The 25,098-nt window shown below is 47.2% G+C and overlaps 1 protein-coding gene across 1 annotated transcript in view; it reads right to left on the bottom strand.

Moving 5' to 3' along the window:
- Positions 1-518: 518 nt before the first annotated feature.
- LOC144690054 (kinesin-like protein KIF25) overlaps positions 519-25,098 on the bottom strand; it is a 133,351-nt gene continuing 108,771 nt past the window's right edge. The window contains exons 6-12 of the mRNA XM_078557562.1: positions 19,775-19,929; positions 19,483-19,695; positions 18,255-18,410; positions 13,302-13,492; positions 2,111-2,168; positions 852-983; positions 519-697 (exon numbers count right to left, since the gene is read on the bottom strand). Coding sequence (XP_078413688.1) covers positions 519-697; positions 852-983; positions 2,111-2,168; positions 13,302-13,492; positions 18,255-18,410; positions 19,483-19,695; positions 19,775-19,929 — 1,084 coding nt within the window. The remainder of the gene's footprint in view (positions 698-851; positions 984-2,110; positions 2,169-13,301; positions 13,493-18,254; positions 18,411-19,482; positions 19,696-19,774; positions 19,930-25,098) is intronic.

Below are 25,098 nucleotides of genomic sequence, written 5' to 3' on the forward strand. Positions count from 1 at the left end.
ACCTGCCTTTATCTTGTACCGGAAGCAAGGTTTCACATCTGAATGACACAAACACTGCTCATCATAACAAGGAGCCATAGTCAAGGAGACATTCTTGGGAGTTTATTTACAATAGTGAACATTATGTACAAGTGTTTAACCACCTGTGCCCACGCGATGTAACTACATTTTCTTAATCTTTCTATCCCTGCTGCCATGTCTTGGTGCTCCCCCGACATCCACAGTAGAGGTAGAGACAGCCTGCTGACTGCTACACCCTGATGTCTGTGATGACTTTGACGGGTGTCTTCTGGAGGCCAGGTGCACCCTTCTCGGCCTGTGGAGTTGGAGATGATGGGATCACAGGAAGAGAGGATTTGGATTGGCCAGACATTCCAAAAGTCACCTGGGTGGATGGCCCCAGGTGTTGAACTGCCGGTCCTCCTCCCTAAGGGTGTCCAACTGGCTGGCTGACCCCTTGAGGAGAAGGGGAAGCTGGAATGAGATCGAGCTGCCCCGTAACCCTCTCGTGTCCACAGCTAGAGGAACAGATTGCGGGCTGTGCTCACAAGATCATGATCCCAAGGCTGCTCTTCATCTAGATCCCACCGAGATGTGTGACGCTTCACTGCTGGAGTGTGTGACGGATCTTCAATGGTGCTGCCCTCAGGGTCCTCATCCGAGGTGCTCTCAGTGCTGAGGTTGGGGTCAAGTTTGCCTGAGGGTGAGGTGGCAGATGTGCCGAGGAGAGAAAGTGAAGATGATTCGTGCTTGGCAGCCACGTTACACACACAACTGTGGACTCAGAGTAGCACTGACAGAGCAATGATGTAGTGCAGGATCCTCACACGGATGCTTGCCATCGACCTCACCGTCACCGCAGGAATGGTCCACGCCCTCTCCGGCCACCTCAATGCACGACTCTCGAATGGAGTGAGAGCCTTGATATCCAGCACTCCGAACCTGGTCTGGGACCTCTCTCATTGATCGTGCATAATCTTGTCCTGCACGAAGACAGACGAAGAGAGTGTGAGCAAGGCGCATGCCAGGCTAAATGAGAAGGATGCCAGGTGTGCGTCTGCTGGGTGGAGCCATGGGCAGAATGAGGAGGCGATCTTCAGAGGAGATGAGGCCAGATGGAGATGTGAGTGAGAGAGTGAGTGGTGATGTCTCTTGAGCTGGCAGTGAGTGAGATGCCACTGCATGTATGAGTGTGGCTTGTGAGTGGGTGAGTTTAGAGTGATGAGATGGTTGACTTACCCTGGCGACACAATTAAGATCATTCATCCTTTTTTTGCTCTACGTGGCCGACCTCTTGTGTGCAGTGCTGGCACTGACCACCTCTTCCACTGCCTCCTAAGCCGGAGTGGTGAGATTGATGGGTTACCAACTGAATTCTCCCTTTGTTGGACCTGAATCGAATGAACAATCTACTGAAACAAGGTCAGGGCTTAAATGCAATAACTTTTATTTGCAATAACAATAATATTTGCTGGTCCACCCAGCGAGGGAAACATGCCGTGAAGGATTCAATGCCATTACTGTACTCAGAGTTGCTGTGGGGGGGGCGGGGGTGGAAAGGATGCCGGCTGCATTAAGTGACCTCAGCCAACATGGTACTCACCCTTCCCGAGCGGAGGGGGTCATTGAATCTTTTATGGCACTGGACCCACGTGCGTTGCATCACATCACGGGAGCTAACACTTTTGGCCATCACCTCCCACGCACGCTTGGTCAGGTAGGGAGGCCTCCGCCTCCTGTACCTCGGAAGCAGGACCTCCCGCTGTGCTGCCACCTCCTCCCGGAGGGCGGCTAGGCATTCATCCGAGAAATGAGGGGCACACTGCCCCGCTGCCCTACCCTCTGGCCTGGCCTGCCCCACTGGCCTAGCCTCTGGACTTGCGTGCTGCACAGTAGCCCTTTGCTGAGCTCTTCTGCCGGCCATTTTGAGCAGCCTTGCAGAGGCTGCCAGGCCTTCCTTTATACAGTCTGCAGGGTTGCAATTGGACTCGGCGATCTGTGCGCGCCCGCCACCGCCTGCCCACTCCCGCTATCCTCGGGAGTCGAGAAATACGCTGGGCGGGCCTTAGTTGGCCCACCATTTTACGCAGGCTGGCCAATTAAGGCCCACCAGCGTATTTCTCGTGTAAAATGGGTGTGCAGTTAATCTGGAGGTGAGCAAAGGGAGCCTGCAACAACAGCATAATTTGACTTTGAGTAACATAATGATGACCAAATGCTTAGTGATAGGGATACGTTTTAAGGACTGTCTTAAAGGAGGAAAGTGAAGTAGAGAAGCAGAAAGGTTTATGGGGGAGAATTTTCCCCATGTCGGCGGGCTGGTCAGGAGCGGGTGCAGGCGGACGCAGACCCGATCACCGCCCACGATCGGGTCCGCGCTGCCATTTTACGCGGGTGGGCCAATTAAGGCCCGCCCAGCATATTTCACGACTCCCGTGCATAGCGGGAGTGGGCGGGCGGCGGTGGGCGCGCTCAGCCCGCCGGGTCCAATTGCGACCCTGCAGACTGTATAAAGGAAGGCCTGGCAGCCTTGGAAAGGTGGTTCGTAATGGCTGGGCAAAGGGCTCTGCAGAGGGGTAATGTTGGTGACGCAAGACCGGAGGGTAGACCATCAGGGCAGGCCAGACCGGAGGGTAGGGTAGGGGGGCAGTGTGCCTCTCATTTTTCAGACGAGTGCCTAGCTGCCCTCCTGGAGTGGGTGGCAGCACAGTGGGAGGCCCTTCTTCTGAAGGATAGGAGGCGAAAGCCTCCCCAACTGACCAAACATGCGTGGGAGGAGGTGGCCGAGAGTGTTAGCTCCCATGATGTGGTGCGGCGCGCATGACTCCAGTGCCACAAGAGGTTCAACGATCTCTTGCACTCGGGAAGGGTGAGCACCATGTTGCCTCAAGTCACTTAAGTCACCTTTTCCCCCAAACCGCCCCCCACCCCCCAACACTCCCGCCAACTCTTGAGTACACTAACGTCATTGAATCCCTCACGGCATGGATCCCTCGCTGGGTGTGCCAGCAGAGATTGCCCATGCCTAGTTAACCCTGAGAGAGTTGACCCAGGATGTGTTCTGCATCCGCAGCATGTGTGACACTGACACCCAGAGTATAGAATGGGGTCGAAAGTCAAGTGTCTGCACCTAGGCAGAGTGCTGGAACTGTGAAGCATGTCAAAGTCAGGGTGCTAAAATGCTAGGAGGGGAGCTTCCAGTTGGCAGGGCACCAATCCGTCTTCTGGTGTTTGTGCTCCACGTGCTTGTGCCTTCTTGCTTAGCAAAGTGACATCTTGTGGTACCACATGTGAAGGAGGCAACATTTGGCCGATGGTGGGTTGGTGGGGGGGGCGTCAGCCCTGGCTTGTTTGGGTCAGTGTGCGGATATTGCAGGGTGACGAAGAGCTGGAGTCCTGCAATGTCCCACTCTGGCTGGGTTGGCAGGGATGCGATGGGAATTCAGGTGCAGGCTGGACTAATCAATGCTCCTCTCTCATTTTCAGGAAAAGACTGTGCACAATACGTTGGAACAAATGCGGACTGGCGGAGGGTAGGCTCATTTGACCATCCTTTCGAGCAGCAGGCCACGGACCTTGAGAGGCGCCATGCCCCCAGGTCCACTGGTGGCGGTGAGGCTGGGGTGCCACGGGGCGGTATGTTCGCCGAGCACTCAGGTCACCATGTGTGTCACAGAAACCATGGCACTGCTGAATGCTCAGTGATTGAAGTTAGCAACATGGGTTTACCCTTGATTATGGGAGGATGAGCGCATAATGATCTGGGGGAGCGGCATGCAAGTTGACATTGTCTGCACTGTAGCTAATCAAATCTCCTTTTCCTTCCTTTCAGCATCACTGAAGCAGGGCCAGGAGGAGGAAACAGAGGGCGCACCTCTCACCCCAGAAGCCCCCGAGCAAATGCACTCTCCAGCGTCACATCATCTCAGCCAGGCAGGCATCAGTGCAGATACTAGCACCTCAGTGGGAATTAGATATTCGGCTAGTGCCCCAGGGCACGGCGGCGAGGGCACCTCACACTCGCTTGAGGTGCAGGCAGAGTCAGAGAGTGCCTAGTGCGCCGGCAGTCGGAGGACAGCTGGGGACCAGGCACATGCTCGGTCGGTGGTTGATGATATGCCTCTGGAGTCATCCGTGAGGCAGCAAACGCTGGACGTGCAGCAGGGTATGCAGGAGGATTTGGCAGTGATACATGAGGCTATGCGTGGCACGGTGCCCGTGCTGGAGGAGTCCACGTGGAGCATCACCGATGCAATGAGCCTCATGGCTGAGCGCTATGCTATCTCCAAGGAGAGAGTGGCGACTCTCGTGGAGAGGCACCTCCAGGAGAACAATCAGGTCCTCCTGGGCTTGCGCTCGGACCTGCAAGCCCTCACAGCGGCATTGACCACAGCTAGTTAGTGCCAGTGTGGGAGATGGTCTGGGCACCAAGTATCCCAGCTCAGTCCCCATTCATCTACAGTGAGCAGGGAGGTCCGAAGCGACCTCACGTCAGCGCAGAAGCTGCCTGTCATCTCTGCGGGCTCCTCTCAGGGCGCTCTGGATGAGGGCAGCAGCTCCTCTACCCCTCTGCCAGTGACCGTAGCATCAGATGAGGCTGCGGCGATTGGGCAGAAGCCAGCTGTGGAACTGGCCGCTCCCTCCCAGTCGGGGCAATCAAACGCTCTGCGGGCCAGAGGATGTCCGCTAAGGTCATCGTCACCAGCAGGACAGCACAATGAGCAGTCTGTCTCAGATGCCAGTGCCAGCAAGGGGACAGCACCTAGGCGTAGCACCCGTAAGCGTAAATTTAAGGCACCTTCAGCACACCACAGGTTTCTCACTGGTGCTTTTATGTTGGCCAATAGCACTTAGTCGAAGACTCGGTGTGATGTCCAACACTGCTTTTGTTTTGCTTTACGAATTTACTTTTGTTTGCTCAATATATTTTGACATGTTGCTATATCTCAGGGTGATTCTCACTTCTGCATGTGTACGGGAAGTCATGATGTTATGAGTGAGTTGTTTGACATTCAGCTTTATTGACAAGGGCCTTAGTTAATGTTATTATCCAGGCTGATTTAGCACTCAGGTATAGAGTGTGGAGCCTGCAGCCTCGGTGTGTGTTGAAGGTCCATCTGTGGTGGGCTAGCTGAAGGTTCTTTGGATTATAGCCTCCCGGGTGTCCCTGCTTCGCTGGAGAATGCCCGGGGTCGATGTCTACCCCCTCAGCATTCTCCTGTGCGTGCTCATCCTTGAACTCACTGCTGGACTCATTGTGTGCATCCTGAGCAACTGCGTCCACGTCTTCCTTGTCCACTGCATTGCCCCTTTCCAGTGCCAGATTGTGGAGAGCACAGCATACAACCACTATCAGTGACACACGATCTGGTGGGATACTGGTGTGCGCCCCCTGAGCGGTCCAGGCATCAGAAGCGCATCTTGAGAAGATCAATGGTTCTCTCCACCACAGCCCTTGGAGGTGTGGCTCCTATTGTACCGCTGCTCAGCCTCAGTTCTTGGATGGCGGAGAGGCATCATGAGTCACCTTTTAAGGGGATAGCCCTTGTCACCCAGCAGCCATTAATCAGGCCGGGCTGGAGCACTGAAGAGCCCCGGCACCTGGGAGTGTCTGAGTGTGTAAGTGCCGTGGGAGCTGCCTGGGTGCCTTGCACAGACTTGCAGAATCAGCATCTTGTGATCACAAAATATCTGCACGTTCATGGAGTGGAATCCCTTTCTGTTGACGAAGGCACCGGGCTCACCTGCTGGCGCCTTGATGGCCACATGTGTGCAGTCTATTGCACCCTGGGTATGGGGGAAGCCAGCAATCACTGCAAAGCCTCTGGCTTGCTGTGTCTGAATAGCATCGTCCCAGCGGTAGTGGATGAAAGTCAATGCACGCCTGAATAGAGCATTTATCACCTGCTTGTTACAAGTGCGGACAGCTGATTGGGAGACTCCGCAGAGACCTGGAAAAGGTCGGAGGCATAGAAGTTGAGGGCAGCTGTGACCTTTAGAGCCACTGGCATTGGGTGCCCACCCAAACAGTTTGCGGAGATCTCAGGGCCCATCATCTGACAGATGGAGGTGACCGTCTCCCTTGAGAGACGGAGCCTCCTTCGACACTGGACCTCAGACATATTGAGGTAGCTGCTTTGCCGTCTGTAAACGCTGGCAGCAGGATATTGGCGTCTTCTGTGGCCCCTGCCATCTTGCACTTCCTGTTGGCCATGCGCCCCTTGTGCTGGCGCCTCTCCTCCCAAAGGTGGCTCTCCTGAGGCTGGATGTGGGCTCCTGCCCCCTTCTGGCCCTCCCTTCCTCCTCAGAGGAGATGCCTCCAGTGGAGAGCACAACTCCCATTCCCAGTCTAAGCGAAGGCTTCCTGAAGGCTGCAGGCCCCAGAAATGATTTCTAGTGCACAGTCCTGACCAAGGCAGCTGGAATGAGTTTTGAAGACTTCCTGCTCACACAGGCAAGTTAAAGTTACTTTCACACTTAAATACCTCAAACATCACATTTGCGACCCCACTCACCCCTCTTATCACACCCGTGGATGAGGTTTATATAAATGTCTCCAACCCGCCTGCCTGTTGCACCCATGTGACGTCCTAAAGATCGCACGGGCTGCAAAAAATCGAGATCAATTGCTGCCTCAAGGGCCTTAACTGGCCCGTTAATTGATGGGGGGCATGCATCTGAAGTTATAGAGCGCCCGTCTTCCCAAATATCGCGATGGCGCAGGGTGACGTCAGGATGCTCGCCTGACATCACCACACATCATTTTATGCGCGGGTGTGCAGGCCCTGCCCCCGCATGCCAACGGGAAAATTCTGGACATGGAGTAAGTAAAGGCCTTGGCAGCTAAAGGCGCGTCCACCAATGGTACAAGGGCACGAGTTATAACATGGGCAGCAGTATTTTGAATGACCCTAAGTTTACAGAGGGTAGAGTATTGCAGGCTGCTTGGAATGCGTTGGAATAGTCAAGTCTTCGGGTCAGAAAGTCATGCATGAAGGTTTCAGCAGCAGATGAGCAGAGCCAGCTGAGGAGCCATGTGATGTTACGGGGGTGGAAATAGATTCAACTATTCCTATTCTGATAGCCTTCCACATTTTATCCTCCATAAACTTGAACATCCAAAACACTGCTATCCATGTTCTAACTCACAGTCCTATGCATGCTTATATACATTGGCTCCCGTTTAATCAATGCCCCATTTTTAAAATTCTCAATCATATTTTCAAATCCCTCTATGGCCTCAGCCCTCCCTAGCTCTGTGATCTGCTCCAGCCCTACAACCTCTGAGATATCTGCACTCCTCCATTACTGGACTCTTAAGCACCCCCAATTTTAAGCTCCTTTTAACATTTGGTGGCCATGCCTTCTTAGTGAACTGCAGACTTGCAGTCAGAAGCTCATCTCAGGCTCAAACACAATATCCAGGTTGTGAAAGTCTGGCTCGGCCTTATATCATTGCCTGCAAAAGTAAGTCAGTGACTAGAGAATAGAGTTTTGTGGTGGGAACTGAAGATAATGGTTTCAATCTTCCTCATATTTACTTGGAAGAAATTTCTGCCTGTCCAGTACTAGATATTGGGGAAACAGTTAAACAATTTAGAGACAGTGGAGAAGGTCGAAAGAGGTGGTGGTGAGGTAGAACCGGTTGTCAGCATACATATGGAAACTAAGTGCATTTTTGGATGATGTCTCTGAGGGCAGCATGTGGATGAGAACATACAAACATACGAACTGGGAGCAGGAGTAGGCCATTCAGCCCCTCAAACCTGTTCCACCATTCAATAAGATCTTGGCTGATGTGATTGTAACCTCCTGCCTACCCCAGATAACCTTTCACCCCCTTGTTAATCAAGAATCTATCTCGCTCTACCGTAAAAATATTCAAAGACCCTGCTTCTACCACCTTTTGAAGAAGAGAGTTCCAAAAATAGGAGGGCAGGAAGGATAGATACTTGGGAAAAAGGGGAAGGCCAGAGGTACTGATGTGAGAGTTATTGCATGCTTAGCTTCATCAGGTAGGTCCCTCATTCTGGGTATGCCTAGTGCTATTCCTGGCATGCTCTTCAACATTTCTCATTGAACCAGGGTTGATCCTCTGGCTTGATGGTAATGGCCGAGTGAGGGATATGCTGGGCTATGAGGTTATAGATTGTGGTTGAATACAATTCTGCTGCTGCTGATGGCCCACAGCACCTGATGGAAATTCAGTTTTGAGCTGCTAGATCCATTCTGAATCTATCCCATTTTGCACAGTGGTAGTGCCAGACAACATGATGAGGTATATACTGTCATGGAAACTGTGCCGACTCTCCCTTCAACCAATCACCCTGTGAATGAGTTCTCTGATTCTGACAGCATATTAGCACTCATGGACGGATTTAGACAAAACTTGGTACACAGGTAGGGTGTGGTCCAAGGAAGAACTGATTAGTTTTTGGCGAAGCTGCAGATCCGGAGCCGGATCCTAGAATTTTTCAAAGGACCCATTAACATTGGAAGATAGGATAAATTGGCTTTTTTTTAGGATGTTGTGGGTTGTTTTATTTAGAATGTTGTTGATTGTTTTAGAATATTGTGGATTGCCTCAGCTGCTCTGGTGAAATTTGTCACAGCTGTCGAAATGTGAGCAGAGTTTCAGAGCAGGTTGTTGGATGTGGATTGGCCAAAAGCCTCCTCAGTGAGATGGAAGCTCTTAATAATTTTTTTCAGCTTTGTAGTTATAGAGCACTAACCAGGTGGGGAAAAACCTCAAAGAAGAGCTACACATTTGTAATAACATTGAGTTAACACCGCATGGCAGAGGTATGGGCTTTACTGAGTGCTTTCTTCACTTGTTCTAATTGTAAAATTTGTTTGACACCCCCAAGCATAATCAAATGAAACTTATCACTACATGATAACCAGTTAAGAAGTAAAAGTTATGAATAATGTAGCTGGTGAAAAAGTGCAATTAAGCCTTTTTATCTATAATGTTCAACCATTGTTAACACCAATAAACAGTTAGTAGTAACATGCACAAACTCTACAACTTTCAATGAATGAATTATTGATCTTCCTTCAAAGTTAAAGAATTACACATAGAAATGCATTAAATAATGAGGGCTATATCATAATTAATTAAATGCTCAGGCTTCATAATTTTAAAAACTACATTAAATCTGATGACTTTCTTTTCTTCAGACTAAATTACCTCAGGCACTCCCCTAAATTAGAAGGTTTTTTTGTAGTTCATAGTTTCTTTGGGTTATTAAAATAGTTATTAAAGCACAGCAAAATCTTTTCACAGGAAACTGAATTGAAATAAATAATTAGATGTTTGCTGAAAAAATATATCAAACCATTGCAGTGCCTCTTCCCTTGTCTTGATAACAAAGAGCAGAATGTTTAGCTTGGTGTGCGGGCGTGTGCCCGACCCGCTCGAGCATAAAACAGCGCGTGATAACATCAGGCGAGTGTCCCGACATCATCCAGCGCTCACGCAATATTTTGATCAGCGGGCGCGTGGGAAAGTTGGAAGCGCACCCACTGACAATTAAGAGGGCAATTAAGCCCATTAAAGTTCCAATTGTCCCCGACTTTTCATGGTCCGTCCAACCTTATGGTTCGCGGAAGGGAAAATCTGCCAGACGGACTTTGCAATTTTGATGAAACCTCATCCAAGGACAGGGTGAGGTTTCCATTATTAAATTTAAAAAAATAAAAATGAATGGGCAGAATTTTCATCATGTACATGTTCAGGTTTCTGATTCTGATGCGTAGGTGTTTTTTTCTGGATTTTAAAATCTTTATTTATTGCTTTTAAATTCTTCAGCTCCCTGAGGCAGCTCTCTGCCTTCAGGGAACTTTTATTCCGCTCTCCCCTGCACCTGCGCTTACGTCAGCACCCACCCCATCCCGGCAGCACTGAGCATTTCAGCGTGTGTTTCATGCTGGTTGGCCGTTAATTGGCCGGCCAGCGTGAAATCTTGGTAAGGGGCCGATCGCAGGCGGCCATTCCCTGGCCGCTCCCGGGCCCACCAATTGCACTCGCACACTGATCTAAAAATCCTGCCCAAAGTTACGATTTGAAATTGGTGCTGCAAATTTTGGAAGAATAGTACAAATGGTTTTGTTATTTAATTACTCTTGCCTTTCACCTTATCACAGGACTTTTCTTTTGTTCTTTCCTCCTCTCCCCCTTTCCCTGCCTCTGTATTGTTTAAACACTGCTACATCTCTAACTTTTTCCAGGTCTGATGAAAGGCATTCGACCTGAATCTGTTTTTCATTCCACAGTTGCTGCCTGACCTGCAATTTCTCTTTTTATTTTGGATTTCCAGCGTTCACAGTATTTTGCTTTTGTAATACTGTGTGGCTATTGGACCGAAGTGAAGCTGGAAACACTTTGACGAGTTCCTTGGGGATTATTTTGTGAAGATCTTCCTCCAATGTTCTCTACAAGTCATAAATAAATCATAGTTAGAGAAGACATTAAATTCCCAGAAACCAAATGCAAAACACAGCATTCCTATATACTGCTGGAGGAAATGCTTATTAATTCCAGTTATATAAAGATAACAATCACCTAACAGGGTAGTTATGTTTCTCTCCCTCATTGTTCAGGACAAAAATTTTAAATAGTACCAAATGAGGCCAATTCTGTGCTTTGGGCTTGTGTGCCGGGAAGTTGAACTGAGCCCATTGAAACCCAACAATCATCATTATTAATAATGGCAACTAAATCCTTTTCACAAGCACAGCCTTATAAAAAGTATTACTTATCCTCTGAGATTTTCTTAATTATTTAAATATTAGGCATAGAACCACAGAGATGTACAGCACATAAGGAGACCAATCAACCCCATGCCCCTGCTATCTGCTAAAGCAATCCACAACTAATCCCACTGCCCTGCTCTATCTGTTACAAAATTTAATTACTCTTCACTTACAAAATTCAATAGACTCTGCCTTTATTTCTTCTTGAGATTATACATTTCACCTTGATTGGGATTTTTCAAAGATGACAGGAGTCCCGCTGTCATTGCTGGGACCAGAGGAGCAGTCCTGCTTCAGCAGGCAGCCGGACCTCGAGTTGCATTTTATGGCTGGCAGCCAATTAAGTGGCTGTTGCTGGGCCTGTCATTCCTATCAAGGATGGTGCCCCTAAGAGCTGTCAAAGCAATCAGAGGGCAGACAGCTCAGCAGCCTTGGCAGCACCACTAGGGGCAATGGCCATTGTTGAAGCTGAATCTGGAAGAAGAGGATGCAGTGATTGACTTGCACTCTTATAACCAGTTAAGTGGGTTTGTGTGGGGGGGGGGGGGGGGGGGGGGGGGGGGGGTGTCACTGAAGCTAGGGGCAGCCAATGCCTCCAGGGGGCCCCTTTGTGAGCCAAAGAGTGCCCAAAAAGGAAGCCCAACCCCAGGGTCTGCAGCAGTAACCCCCCTCCTCCCCACCCAAAGTAAGTAACTTTTCTTATTCATTCATGGGCCAGCATTTATTGCCCATTACTAATTACCTTTGGGAAGGGAGTGGTGAGCTGCCTTCTGGAACCGCTGCAGTCCATGTGGTGTAGGTACACCCACAGTGCTGTTAGGAAGGGAGTTCCAGGATTTTGACCCAGCGACAGTGAAGGAATGGCGATGTACAAGTCAGGATGGTGAGTGGCTTGGAGGGGAACTTGCAGGTGGTGGTGATCCCATGCCTCTGCTGCCCTTGTTCTTCTAGTTGGTAGCGGTCATGGGTTTGGAAGGAAATGCCAATGGAGGTGGGCAAAGGACACTTAATTAAATGGCTCAATTGGGCTCGGGGCATTGGGGTGGTGGTTAACAGGCCATCTGCCTCCTTTCTCAGCACTGGCAAAATGGTATGAACTGCATTCCCACACTATTTTGCCAGCCTTCCCAATTCTGAATCCATTGCCAAAGGCCCATAAAACTCAGCCCCTTCTAATAGCTGTCTGGATAAAGAGGTTCCTCCTAACTGCTTCCCACTGTTTTACTGATCATTTTATATTAATGGTCCATTGTCATTGACCGCTGAATGAGAGGAAATGGCACTTCCTATATCATCCTATCAAAATCCTTCATGATTTAAAGCCTCTAACATTTTACCAGCTTTAAATAGTCTCAATGGGCAGAATTTTACGGCAGCAGGATTTTACATTCCCGCTGAAGTCAATGGGATTTATAATGGCTCGCCGCATTTTACGGCCCTATCCCCGGTGAAACGGAGCCATAAAATTCTGCCCAATATCTCACATTTCTCCCTCATAACAATAGTTCTTCATTCATCCTATAATCCTAGCGAATAAGAGGAAATCGACCTGCAACTAACTTGCAAGTGGTTGATAAACCCTTTAAATAGCACAGGTGAGGTGGTGGTCTCCTTCCTGTTGCATGTTCAGTTCCACAGGTTAAGAGAGGGCTTTGGCTGGGATGTTGTATTCCAAAATAGCACTACTGGTGTCAAGTCAGTGTTCATAGTGCATGCAAAGTTTTGCAAGGTGCAAAAGCCTGCACCAGTATGGCATCCAGCATGATTCACCCCACATGTTTGTGCAACATTTTGGAATTCTGAGGACACTTACAGCATCCAAAAAATGGGCACTAATGAGCCCAATTTCTCATCCATGCTCTTTTGCAAAAGAAAGACTAACAAGCAAGACTTGGAAAAAGTGAGGTCACAGGCTCAATATCTTGAAGTAGAACTAGCAAAACAATCATAGGACTAAGCCTTTATCAAACTAATTGACACCTTTTGACTGTTTGACACATAACTCATCTAGTTGGATGAATCTTTGGAAAGAGTGCATGCGTTAATCTTCTTGGCTTACATACAAGCCCTGTTTATTGGCTTTAGTATAATTTAAGCTTTTAAAGCAATGCTTTTCCCTACCCATAATTTAGAACAAAGGGAAGAGAGAAATATTTCAAGGAAGTGTTAGGATGCTTTCTTACAAAGGTAGAATTTAGAAAGGAGTTGTAAGGAACCGCTGTTGCAGTTGTTCAAAACATTATTAAAAGCTCAATCACACAGAATTAAAATATGTTAAATGTATCAGAGTCATTAGTAACTTGTCATTTATTTTAAATTGGCATTTAAGTTATATGAATGTGCGTAACGGTTGTGCATGAATATTACAAACATCAGTTTGTAGGATCATGTAACAAGTGGTTCTTACACCTTTATGAAAAAAAAGCCTAATTTTGGTATTGCACCTCAGTTCTTCAGCGGCAGAAGAGAACAAGTACCTGCAATTTCTGTGGAATAACTCGGGTAATTAATTGTTATGAGAATATAACCAAATGAGGAAAATTTACCAGGAATACATTGAAATTTAATGCAAAACTGAACAATTTAATTTTACCTGGGATTACAGGACTCTTTTTCCTTACATGACCCTTCTGCACCTGCCGAGCTCGGATACCAAATCCTAAAGATTGCATTGATTCTGTAGTATATTTCTGGGCAGGCGAAACACATACTATCACCAACAGTTTAGCATCGCCCCCTAAAGAAGGAGACACAACAATATTTAGAATGCATATTATTGTATTTTTGCACAAACTATGTAATTATAAACAAACTATAGTTTCTTTGGCAGTACTATTTTGATTAACTATCCCATTTATCAAATGTTCTTATCCATAAATATTTCAGAAATTCAGTGCAGTTGCAATTTTTAAAAAATGTTTTATAAACTTATCCCAAGGTGACCGGTCCTGCAATCAGAGCAACTATCTTTGTTGCATGTCTAAAGCTATGCAAGCAAATATGACTTAGCTTTGGCAGCCAGCATTCTTCAACCTAAGTAGTGGACTCCTGCTAGTAGATTATGTTAGAGTATTGTACCTCAGGCTGCAAATTTCAATCTAGATTAATGTTTTCACTCAGCATTGTTGAGATTATGAATAGGCAACATTTGTTAATCTCAAATACAAAACATATTATTTTGGAAGGAGGAAAATAATAGTGCCTCAGAATCTTTATATTCATCTGAGAGGTTTAACATATCATAAGGGGTGAGAGGACCTGAGACTACGCCTAAGTGAGACGTAGATTGAGTAAGTAGTTGAGAATTTGGTTCAGGTGGGAAACTGACTTAAAGGCTGACAAGTCCCAGGGCCGGATGGCCTGCATCCTAGGGTCTTAAAAGAAGTGGTGGCACAGATAGCAGATGCATTAGTTATAATCTTACAAAATTCCTTAGATTCTGAAAAAGTTCCAGCCGATTGGAAAATAGCTAATGTAACACCTTTTTTCAAGAAAGGAGGGAGGCAAAAAGCAGGAAAGTATAGGCCAGTTAGTTTAACATCTGTCATAGGGAAAGTGCTAGAATCCATTATTAAGGAGGTTATAGCAGGATGCTTAGATAACCACGATTTGATCAGGCAGAGCCAACATGACTTTATGAAAAGGAAATCGTATTTAACTAATTTGTTGGACTTTTTTGATGAAGTAACATTCAAGGTGGATAAAGGGGAATCTGTAGATGTGATTAACTTGGATTTCCAAAACGCATTTGATAAAGTGCCACATCAAAGGTTGCGAAACAAGATAAGAGCACATGATGTAGGGGGTAAAATATTAGCATGGATAAAGGATTGGTTAGCTAACAGGAAGCAGAGTCGGGATAAATAGGTCTTTATCAGATTGGCAAGCTATAACTAGTAGAGTGCCATGGGGATCATTGCTGGGTCCTCAACTATTTACAATCTATATCAATGACTTGGATGAAGGGAGAGAATGTATAGTAGCTAAGTTCACTGATGACACCAAGATAGGTAGAAAAGTAAGTTGTGAAGAGGAGGTAGAGGGTCTGCTAAGGGATATAGACAGGTTAAGTAAGTGGACAAAAATTTGGCAGACGGAGTATAACATAGATAAGTGTGAACTTGTTTATTTTGGCAAGAAGAATAGAAAAGCAGTATACTATTTAAATGGAGTAAGATCACAGAACTCTGAGGTCCTGAGGGATCTGGGTGTCCTGGTACATGAATCACATAAACTTACTATGCAGGTACAGCAAGTGATTGGGAAGGCAAAATGGAATTTTGGTGCTAATTGCAAGTGGAATGAAATATAAAAGTAGGGAAGTTGTACAGCTGTGCAGGCCTCTGGTGAGAAGCAGCTCAGAGAAGGTTCACTGGACTCATTCCTGGGATGAAGGGGTTGTCTTATGAAGAAAGTTTGAACAGGTTAGGCCTATACCCATTGGAATTTAGAAGAATGAGAGGTGGTCTTATTGAAACAAATAAGATCAGGAGGGGACTTGATAGTGTGGATACCTGGAGGATGTTTCTGTGTAGAAGTTTCGAAGGATGTAGTCTGTGGAGGAGACTAAAACTAGGGGACATGAGAAGAAACTTTTTCTCCCAAAAAGGTCATTGGTGTGTGGAATTCTCTTCCTCAGAAAGTAGTGGGGAGTTTCAGAGTTAGACAGATTTTTGGTAGGCAAGGGAGTCAAAGGTTATCGGGGTAGACAAGAAAGTGGAGTTGAGACCACAACTAGATCAGCTGTGGTCTTACTGAATGGTGGAGCAGGCCTGAAGGGTCAAATGGCCTACTCCTGCTTCTAAATTCCTATGTTCCCACCTGAAAGACAGCACCTCCAAACAGTACATTAATCCCTCAGTACTGTTCCAGACAAAGTTATGTGCTCAGTGCCTGGAGTGGGATTGACCCATGCCGTTCTGACTCAGAGGGGAGAGTGCTACCACAGAGCCGCATCTGACGCTTAAGTCAACAATCAGTTTTTCTCAGTATTAAATATAATAATTTCCATGGGCTATAAATAATATTTTGTGTTTATGGCATTTTCACATGTGGTGTTAACAGCCATAACTATAATTACTCCTCTATTAATTAATTGCTAAAATTGGAAACTGCAGTTCATAGAAAAACATGTGTTCATGGGCCAAAGGGAACACCTGCAACATCAGTCTGTTGTCCAGTTGACTAAGTGACATTGCCTGTCAGAGCTGGGGAATTGACCACTATCTCCATGAAACTTGGGGACCAGAATCTACATGCACTAGACTTCCTCCAAGTAGACTGGTTTCAAAAGGTCCAAGGAGTCACCAAAAGCTCATACATAGGCACCTTTCTTTCTTTGCAGTGCTAACTGCATACATAGGAAGAGATTCTACTTTATGTGTAGCTTGTACATGGCTACTACCATAAGATTATGCAGGTCAAATTTTTTCTGAAACATTGTTCTTTAAAAGCTGGGCCCTGGAAATCTGAATCTCTAGACTCAGCAGCTGGGGAGATGTGACCTGGCCCTCTGAGCGGTGTTTCTTGTTTCTCCAGCACCATCTCCTCCAGCTCCTGCTCATCTCTCCTCCATATATTACCAGCATGCTACCAAGTTTGGAGGCGCGATCAGTGGGGGTGTGAAATAGAAAGTTGCAGCATTCAGATAGACATCAGTGATAGATATCCTGATCTTTCTGTGCAGAAAAAATAAAGCTGGTAGTGTGACAACTACAGAATGCAACTTCATAGACAATCATTGTGGGTGCATTGAAACAGAAGGGGTGGAGGAAGAGGTCTGAGGCAATGCTAGTACCTGTGGCAGCACAGTGAAAAGAGGGTGGGTGTCATGCACTTACTTTGCCTTTCCTTGTAAGGTTGGAGAATATCTTTTTACATGCGGTTGAATCTTTCAACATGCCTGTCACCTCCTGGAATGCCCACCTACCCACTTTTTTGCAAGTCTGTAGCCATTGTGAGGGGGTATGAGAATCTCCTTTCTGCTGTCCACTTGTTCAGCAAAATGTGAGCTACATTCCCATGAACATTGAAGGCACTGCTTCTTCCCCTAATGCTGCATGCTATTCTTTGCAACACAATTAGTTCCTACTTCTAAGCAATTTCAATAAACTATCCAATAAACTCCAATTTCAATCAGCAATCAGGCCAAGGTCAGCCCAGCCAATCATTGGGTTGAATTTTCCGTGCAGTGGCAATCACCGTTGGATTGGCATTCTGCTCCTAATTTGTTACGTTAGACTGGAGATCCACATTTCTCACCTGGCCTTGCAACTCGGGCCTGCTGATAAATGTGCCGTATAGCTATTTCTGGAATCCTTCAGTGCAGTGCAGGATCGTCAGGGGAAACAACGCCATGCCCCCTTTTTACGGCACTAGCTGCCGTAAACTGGTAAGTTTAAATATCCTAGCCACTTTGACAAGCTAGGAAAGAAGATAAGTGTGTAAAGTAAGTAGGTAAGGGGTTAGGATGGGTCAGGGGTGGTCGGGGAGGGGGCGGTGTGAGGATATTCGGGGGTGGGGGATTGGGGGGGTTAGTCGGGGCATGGAGAGGTCAGGGTGGAGGGGTTGGGGGTAGTTAAGGGGTGGGGGGGTTAGTTGGGTAGTTAGGGGGGCTACAGATGACCAGGGGGTGGTCAGGGGAGTAGTCAGGAAGTGGGAGGGGGGCTTAGAGGGAGTGGGTCTAGCTGGGGATTGGGAGGGTGTGGTCAGAGGATTGGGGGTGGTGGGGGGGGGTCAGTCGGGTTGCACGGGGGTGGTGTTGGTAGTTGGGCGCTCCAGTGGGAGGTCAGTTTGACAATACCTTACTTACGTAGGAGTAGACCTGCTTTTAATCCTTCTAACCTTTCCTGGGTAAATACTCTACTAAGTTGGAACCATCCAAAGTCTCTGACTTTAAATCAGAGTTTTGTATGGTTCCAGATGCAGGGCGATTGCCCAACGGAAGTTGAAGCTTCCCGGGCAATTCCTGTGCAGTTCTTGGTTAGGGACTTCCAAGAGGTCCCCCAGCGCATCTTCCAAGGTAACTTGAAGGTTTGACCCTCCTGGGAATGGAAGATCTGGGCCATTGTTTCACAATGCAGGTTAAAGGAGTGCTCCAACATGCAGGTCATTTCAGGTCTTGCAAACATTGCACTTTTAAACAGCTGCATGCTTTAAGTTCTCCCCACAAAATGGGTGTGTGGGCATTCGAAGATGTACATATACCTAGCACATACCCATAGTATGACCAGGATTTCCAACCCCGTCGTGGTGGGGCCCACCACAGGAGATTTAGTGCCCAGCCAGAAGTCCATTGACTTTCGGCAAGACCATACGATCTGGTGGCAGGCGGGGCTCGAGAATCCCACCCTATATAATTTCTCAGCTTGTAACTTCTGGGCGGAGTGCACTTCCACTGTTTTTACATGCATGCACAGTGAGTATTGGGGCCAAGGACTTGGTGTTAAAGTTAATGTGATTATTGCAGAAGTAGTATTTTGCAGAATATATATTCCTACCTATAGAATCCTGGAGTAAACGAGTGAGTTTACTGTTTCGATAAGGTACATGGGATCGGTGTTCAGCAAGTGCTCCAAGTACATCAGACAATGCTGATAAGCTTCGATTTATAAATGAAGTCTCTCTCAAAGCTGTACCAGTCACTCCTGACATTCCTGATAGAAATCAGACTACAAATTAGATGATGAGAAAAGCAATCTATAAAAAGAGAAGCTGGTATGATCATGCATCCTGACAAATTGAACAGGCCTTGTAGCTTTTTTCAAAGAGTTTAACTTTTTTCTCATTCCTTGCTCTTGGGTTGTATTTTCAGCCATGGAGATGTGGGCCTGAGCCACCAACAATATCAACCTTTAGCTGGTTATTGACAAGTTTGATAATGATCAAGAGCAGTAACCCTTGCTTATTTTTATTCTCTGCGGCCCAAGGATGATGAAGGCAATTATAGCAGCCCCCCACCCTCCCCTCCCCACCACATACCTGAGTTTATATCGTCCTTTCAAACTATTGTTTGAAATTGTTAACCACCTTGATCAAAGAAGACTTTGACTCAGGTTTTCTGCTTTTGTGGATTTGGCGCTACCACCCACCATAAAGATATGCCCTTTGCCCCAACCAATCTTTTAACCTTTGTGTTATGCAGACAGAATCCGCTGGAGAGTCCAGACAGTGGGCACAGTTCAGCAGCAGCATAATGGTGCCAGCAGCCTCCAAGATGCCAGTGAAAACTTCAACTGGACAAGCTTTCTACTGGTAAAAAAAAATTGAAATCCATCCTCCTTCCTCCAGTGACCGAGATGCATCCCAAGTATATAGTGGTTCTAAGCTACACATGGCAGAAAATGTATTCATTGTTCATAGATGGGCCTGTGGGGAATTGGGGTCATATAAAAATATGCATGGACACAGCAGAGTGCATTTCTGAGCCATTTTCCACCACACCCATCCCAGCTATGGTCAAAAATCATGGAAGGTAGGATATCCTGAAATTTATCTTCTAGCATTGCCCTTTGCACATAATGGTAGTCCAATATCAAAATAATTGATGGAGAAAATAAGCCATTTGATGTCATTGCTTCAGCAGTTTTTAAAGTATTGCGATGTTTCTTAGGACATCCAATCACCCTTGTTCGTAGTTACCTATTTGATAAAACAATCATGTGATATTTTAACAAGTGGGCAAGAAGCAGCACATGATTGGTTTATTATAAATTTAAGGCTGTTTACCTACGCATTCACTGCCAGCAAGATCTACCAATTGTAGTTTAGTTTCAAGATACTCTGGAAATTTTGCAGATTCTGTGGAAAAGTGCTTGGCAGGCAAAGATCGGGAAAGCGGTGCTGAATTGTTATCCGCGATAGGAGAAGACAGCTGCTTGCAGGACTGACGCTGTAATGGTCGAAGTATATTTGATTCTGATGTGCTTTTCATCTGTACTTCTGGAACAATAAAATACAAAACTGAAAGACAGTCAACAAACACTACAACTTGGGAAATTCTCATTTGTGGCTTGCTTACCAGATCTATTAGCAGCAGTGACCTTTGTGGTGATAGTAATTGTTATTACAAGGTGAGACCGAGAAGAATGTGCATGGACTAGTGTTGGGTAGCTGGTTCTATGTTGTAAACCATGGGTGATTAGATTCAGAATACTTGTGGGATTCTCAACATGCCTGTAATACAGTGAACAGCTTTGTTATAAACAAATGAAGCAATAGCACCGCTAATCATGAATTACAAATAACAGTTGTGTACTACTGAACAACAGACGGTCTACATAATGTAGTCAGTAGTCTTTGAAAGCCATTTTGAAAGAATACTATAGTGAATGACATATATTCAAATTATGTTTTATGAAGAAACAAGGAAGGTTGGAGTCCTAGTAGGGGATCTGATACATTGTAGATGTTATACCAAAGGCTAGGATTGCTGTTGTTGTTTCCAGTGCCTGGGTCTAAGCTGGATGGTAGCAGTTTGTTTCAACTGACAACAATAGCTTGCTAGGCCATTTCAGAGAGCATTTAAGAGTCAACTGAGGGAAGTTGTGGATCTGGAGTCATGTGTAGGTCAGACCATGTAAGGATGACAGATTTCCTTCCCTAAATGGATGGCAGATGGGTTTTTACAACAATCGACAATGGTTCCATAGTCATCACTAAACTTTTAATTCCAGATTTTCTTTTTATTGAATTGAAATTCTACCATCTGCCATGATGGGATTCGAACCCAGGGCCCCAGAGCATTACCCTGGGTCTCAGGTTTACTAGTACAGCAACAATACTACTACACCATTACCTCCCCCAAAGGTAAAGGTAGGAAGCTAAGAAAAAAAGTTAGAGACAGAAACTACAATCCTAGCAGTTATTATGAACAATGATAAAAAGCACATGTAAATTGTCATAAGATCATAAGAAATAGGAACAGGAGCAGGCCATTTGGCCCATTGAGCCTGCTCTGCCATTCAATAAGATCATGGCTGATCTGATTGTGGCCTTGACTCAATTTTCCTACCTGACCCCATAACCCTTGATACCCTTGTAGATGAAAAACCTGTCTAACTCAGCCTTGAATATATTCAATGACCCAGCCTCCACTGTTCTCTGTGGAAGAGAATTCCAAAGACTAATGAACTTCTGAGAGAAGAAATTCCTCCTCATTTCCATCTTCAATGGTAGACCTCTTGTGTTAAACTATGCCCCCAGTTCTGGATTCTCTTATGAGGGGAAACATCCTCTCAACATCGCCTATGTCAAACCCTCTCAGAATCTTATGTGCTTTAATAAGACCGATGCTCATCATTCTAAACTCCAATGAGTATAGGCCAAACCCGCTCAACCTTTCCTTATAAGCCAACCCCTTCATCCCAGGAATCAGGCTAGTGAACATTCTCTGAGCTGCTTCCAATAAAAGTATATCCCTCCTTAAGCAAGGAGACCAAAACTGTGCAGAGGCATGAAAAGCCAATTACAGCCATGAATTACTTATGGGCAAATTGAATGTTTTAAGGAAGACGTGTGTGTTTTTAAAGAAATTCAAGCAACGACAATCAGCAAAAGTTGGCTAATAATGTAAAGTGACCACTTTCTGGAAAAAATCCTTTATGGATTATACTGACAGACCTGTTTTGAGACAACATGGAATATTACACCTGAAATGGTGTCATGGCCTCCTTCAAGCAGAGACACTTAAAAGAGAGATAGGAAAGATGCAAAAGACTGAACTTTAATCTCCTGAGGTTGCAAAGACAAAAAGCTGATTACCACATCTCAGCAGTCATCTAAAATCCATCTCCTGTTGATTCATATCTCAGAATGTGTAAAATGGTTGGGGGTCAAAGAAAACAGACACTGGGTGCAAGATAAAGGGCAGAATTGTCCCAGATTTACACTAAGTGCAGCAGTGCAGACGCTTTAACCGCCGGCTGCAATGGTGGCTTTTCATACCGAATCATCCCAAACCTGTCACACTAATTATGCAATGCCAGGAAACACAGAGTTTCCATGGTGGGCGGGGCCTCATTCGCCTGCCACGCCATCATCTCGCTGCTTTATCACACTGGGCACCATGTATAAAGTGCAGCCACGCACACACCTCTCAGTGCTTCCAGCCCATGGCTGCTGCATGGAAGACTCGCCTGCCAAGGTCATCACAGACAGGGCGTAGCAGTCAGCAGGCTGCCTCCACCTCCGCTGTGGATGCCCAGGGAGCACCAAGACATAGCGGCAGGGTTAGGAAGGTCAAGAAGATGTAACTCTTTTGAGTCAACCAAATAAACTAAATTAACAGAATTGGGGACAAATTAAAAAGCAGCCCCTTAAAGGGAAAGTGCAAAAAGAGACAAAATTTAAAGGAAACTTACACACATTAAATCAAAATGTGTTTAAAGGGGTCTATGAAGCACCCCAATACCCACATTGCCCACTGGGCACAGAAGGCCTCGATGCTGCCGGCAGACGTTGCGTGCTCCCTCTCCAGAGACACCCGGCTGCAAACATAGCCACGGAAGAGGGACAGACAGTCAGGTTGGACGACCCCCTCAATCACCTGCTACTTGGACCTGTTAATGGCCAACTTGGCTAGGCCCAGGAGCAGGTTCACGAGGAGGTCCTCCTCCCTCCCGGCCCCTCTCCACACGGGGTACCCGTAGATAAGGAGCATGGGACCGAAGTTCAAACAAAACAACAGTAAAATATTTTTTAAATAACTGAAAAGGGAGTGCAGCCTAAGACACCCTATATAGACATGATCCACAGATTCCATAAGGCCGCAAAAGACGTAGGCATCTTGGGAGTCTGTGAACTGACACAACCTAAGGTTATATGGGACTGTTGCGTGCAACAGCCTCCACCCCAGGCCCCCAATGGAAAAGGGGAGGACACCTCCATAGAGGGTCCCCCACTGTGGACCTTCGCTGCCGGACGTCAAGAAGATGTACCTCTTTCAGAGTCAACCAATTAAACTAAATTAACAAAATGAGGGATAAAGTAAACACAGCCCCTGAGTTAGGGTCACTGCAAAACCAAAGACAAAATTTAAAGGAAACTTACAACATCAAACCAAAACGTGATTAAGAGGGTTGATAAAGCACTCCAGACCCCACAGTGTCCACCGGGCACAGAAGGCCTCGACGGTGCCGGCAGACACCGCATACTCCCTCTTCAGGAACACCCGGCCATGAAGGAAGAGGGCCAAACAGTTGGGTGGGACGACCCCCTCGATCGCCCGCTGCCTGGACCTGTTAATGGCTAACTTGGCCAAACCCAGGAGCAGGTCCACAAGGAGTTCCCCCTCCTTCCTGGTCCCCCTACGCACCGGGTGCCCATAGATCAGGAGCGTGGGGCTGAAGTGCAAACAAACAGTAATAAAAGGTTCTTTAAATAACTGAAAAGGGAGTGCAGCCTATAATACCCTAAATAAACATGGTCCATGGACTCCACAACACCACAAAAAGGGCAGGTATATTGGCAGTCCGTGAACTGACACATCCTACGATTATGGGGGACTGCTGCATGCAACACCCTCCACCCCAAGTCCCTGATGGAAAGTGGGAGGACACCTCCGTAGAGGGCCTCCCAACAGGGACCTCCGCCGCCAGACGTCAAGAAGATGTCACTCTTTCAGAGTCAAACAATTAAACTAAATGAACAAAATTAGGTATAAAGTAAACACAGCCTCTAAGTAAAACCAAAGACAAAGTTTAAAGGAAACTTACAAACATTAAACCAAAATGTGATTAAAGGGGTCAACAAAACACCCCAGTCCCCGCAGCGCCCACCGGGCACGGAAGGCCTCGATGGTGCCGGCAAACACCGCGTGCTCCCTCTCCAGGGACACCCAGCCGCGAACGTAGCCGCGGAAGAGGGACAAACAATCGGGCGGGACTCCGTCGTCGATCGCCCGCTGCCTGGACCTGTTGATAGCCAACTTGGCCAGGCCCAGGAGCAGGTTCACGAGGAGGTCCTCCTCCTTCCCGACCCCCTTCCGCACCGGGTGTCCGGAGATCAGGAGCGTGGGACTGAAGTGCAAACAAAATAGTAACAAAAGGTTTTTTAAATAACTAAAAAGGGAGTGCAGCCTACAACACCCTAAGTAAACATGGTCCACGGACTCCACAAGACCACAAAAAAGGCAGGTGTCTTGGGAGTCCGTGAACCTACACATTCTACGATTATAGGGGACTGCTGCATGCAACACCCTCCAACCCAGGTCCCCGATAGAAAGCGGAAGGACACCTCCATAGAGGGCCCCCCAACGGGGGCCTCCGCCGCCGGACGTCAAAAAGATGTAACACTTTTCGAGTCAAAACAATTAACTAAATTAACAATAACAAGGGATAAATCAAGCACAGCCCCTAATTCAGGTCAGCTGTAAAACCAAGGACAAAGTTTAAAGGAAACTTACAAACATTAAACCAAAATGTGATTAAAGGGGTCAACAAAACACCCCAGTCCCCGCGGCACCCACCGGGCACGGAAGGCCTCGATGGTGCCGGCAAACACCGCGTGCTCCCTCTCCAGGGACACCCGGCCGCGAACGCAGCCGCGGAAGAGGGACAAACAATCGGGCGGGACTCCCCCCTCGATCGCCCGCTGCCTGGACCTGTTGATGGCCAACCTGGCCAGGCCCAGGAGCAGGTTCACGAGGAGGTCCTCCTCCTTCCCGACCCCCTTCCGCACCGGGTGTCCGTAGATCAGGAGCGTGGGACTGAAGTGCAAACAAAACAGCAACAGAAGGTTTTTTAAATAACTAAAAAGGGAGTGCAGCCTATAACACCCTATATAAACGTGGTCCACGGACTCCACAAGACCGCAAAAAGAGCAGGTGTCTTGGGAGTCCGTGAACCTACACATTCTACGGTTGTATGGGACTGCTGCATGCAACACCCTCCAACCCAGGTCCCCGATAGAAAGCGGGAGGACACCTCCGTAGAGGGCCTCCCATCGGGGGCCTCCGCCGCCGGACGGCAACAAGGCATGCCAGGGCGTGTCCGGGCGGTGGACGAGGGCGAGAAAATGGAAGGTGTGCAGCAGCAGTCCGTACAGAAAACCCCTCCGCGCCGTGCCAAATGGCATGGAGGGCATGTCCCCGAGGCGGCTCATATTATTGCGGGGCACCGGCACCCGAGGGAGGGTTCGGGGCTTGGGGCCAATGTGGAATTCCGTCCCAACAGGGGAACGTTCAGACGGAAGACCACCGCGCACCTGGGCCGCCTCGAGACCTAAAATGACTTCGGGTCGGAGCACGACCGTCCTTAGGTCTTGGATGGCATCGGCTGCGACCTGGACACTCACTGACGCGCGACGCGCCAACTCCTGCGGGAGCATCCAGCCCAGTCCTCCGCC

The sequence above is a fragment of the Cetorhinus maximus genome, chromosome 14 (assembly GCF_964194155.1).
Source record: "Cetorhinus maximus chromosome 14, sCetMax3.hap1.1, whole genome shotgun sequence".
NCBI classification, from domain to species: domain Eukaryota; kingdom Metazoa; phylum Chordata; class Chondrichthyes; order Lamniformes; family Cetorhinidae; genus Cetorhinus; species Cetorhinus maximus.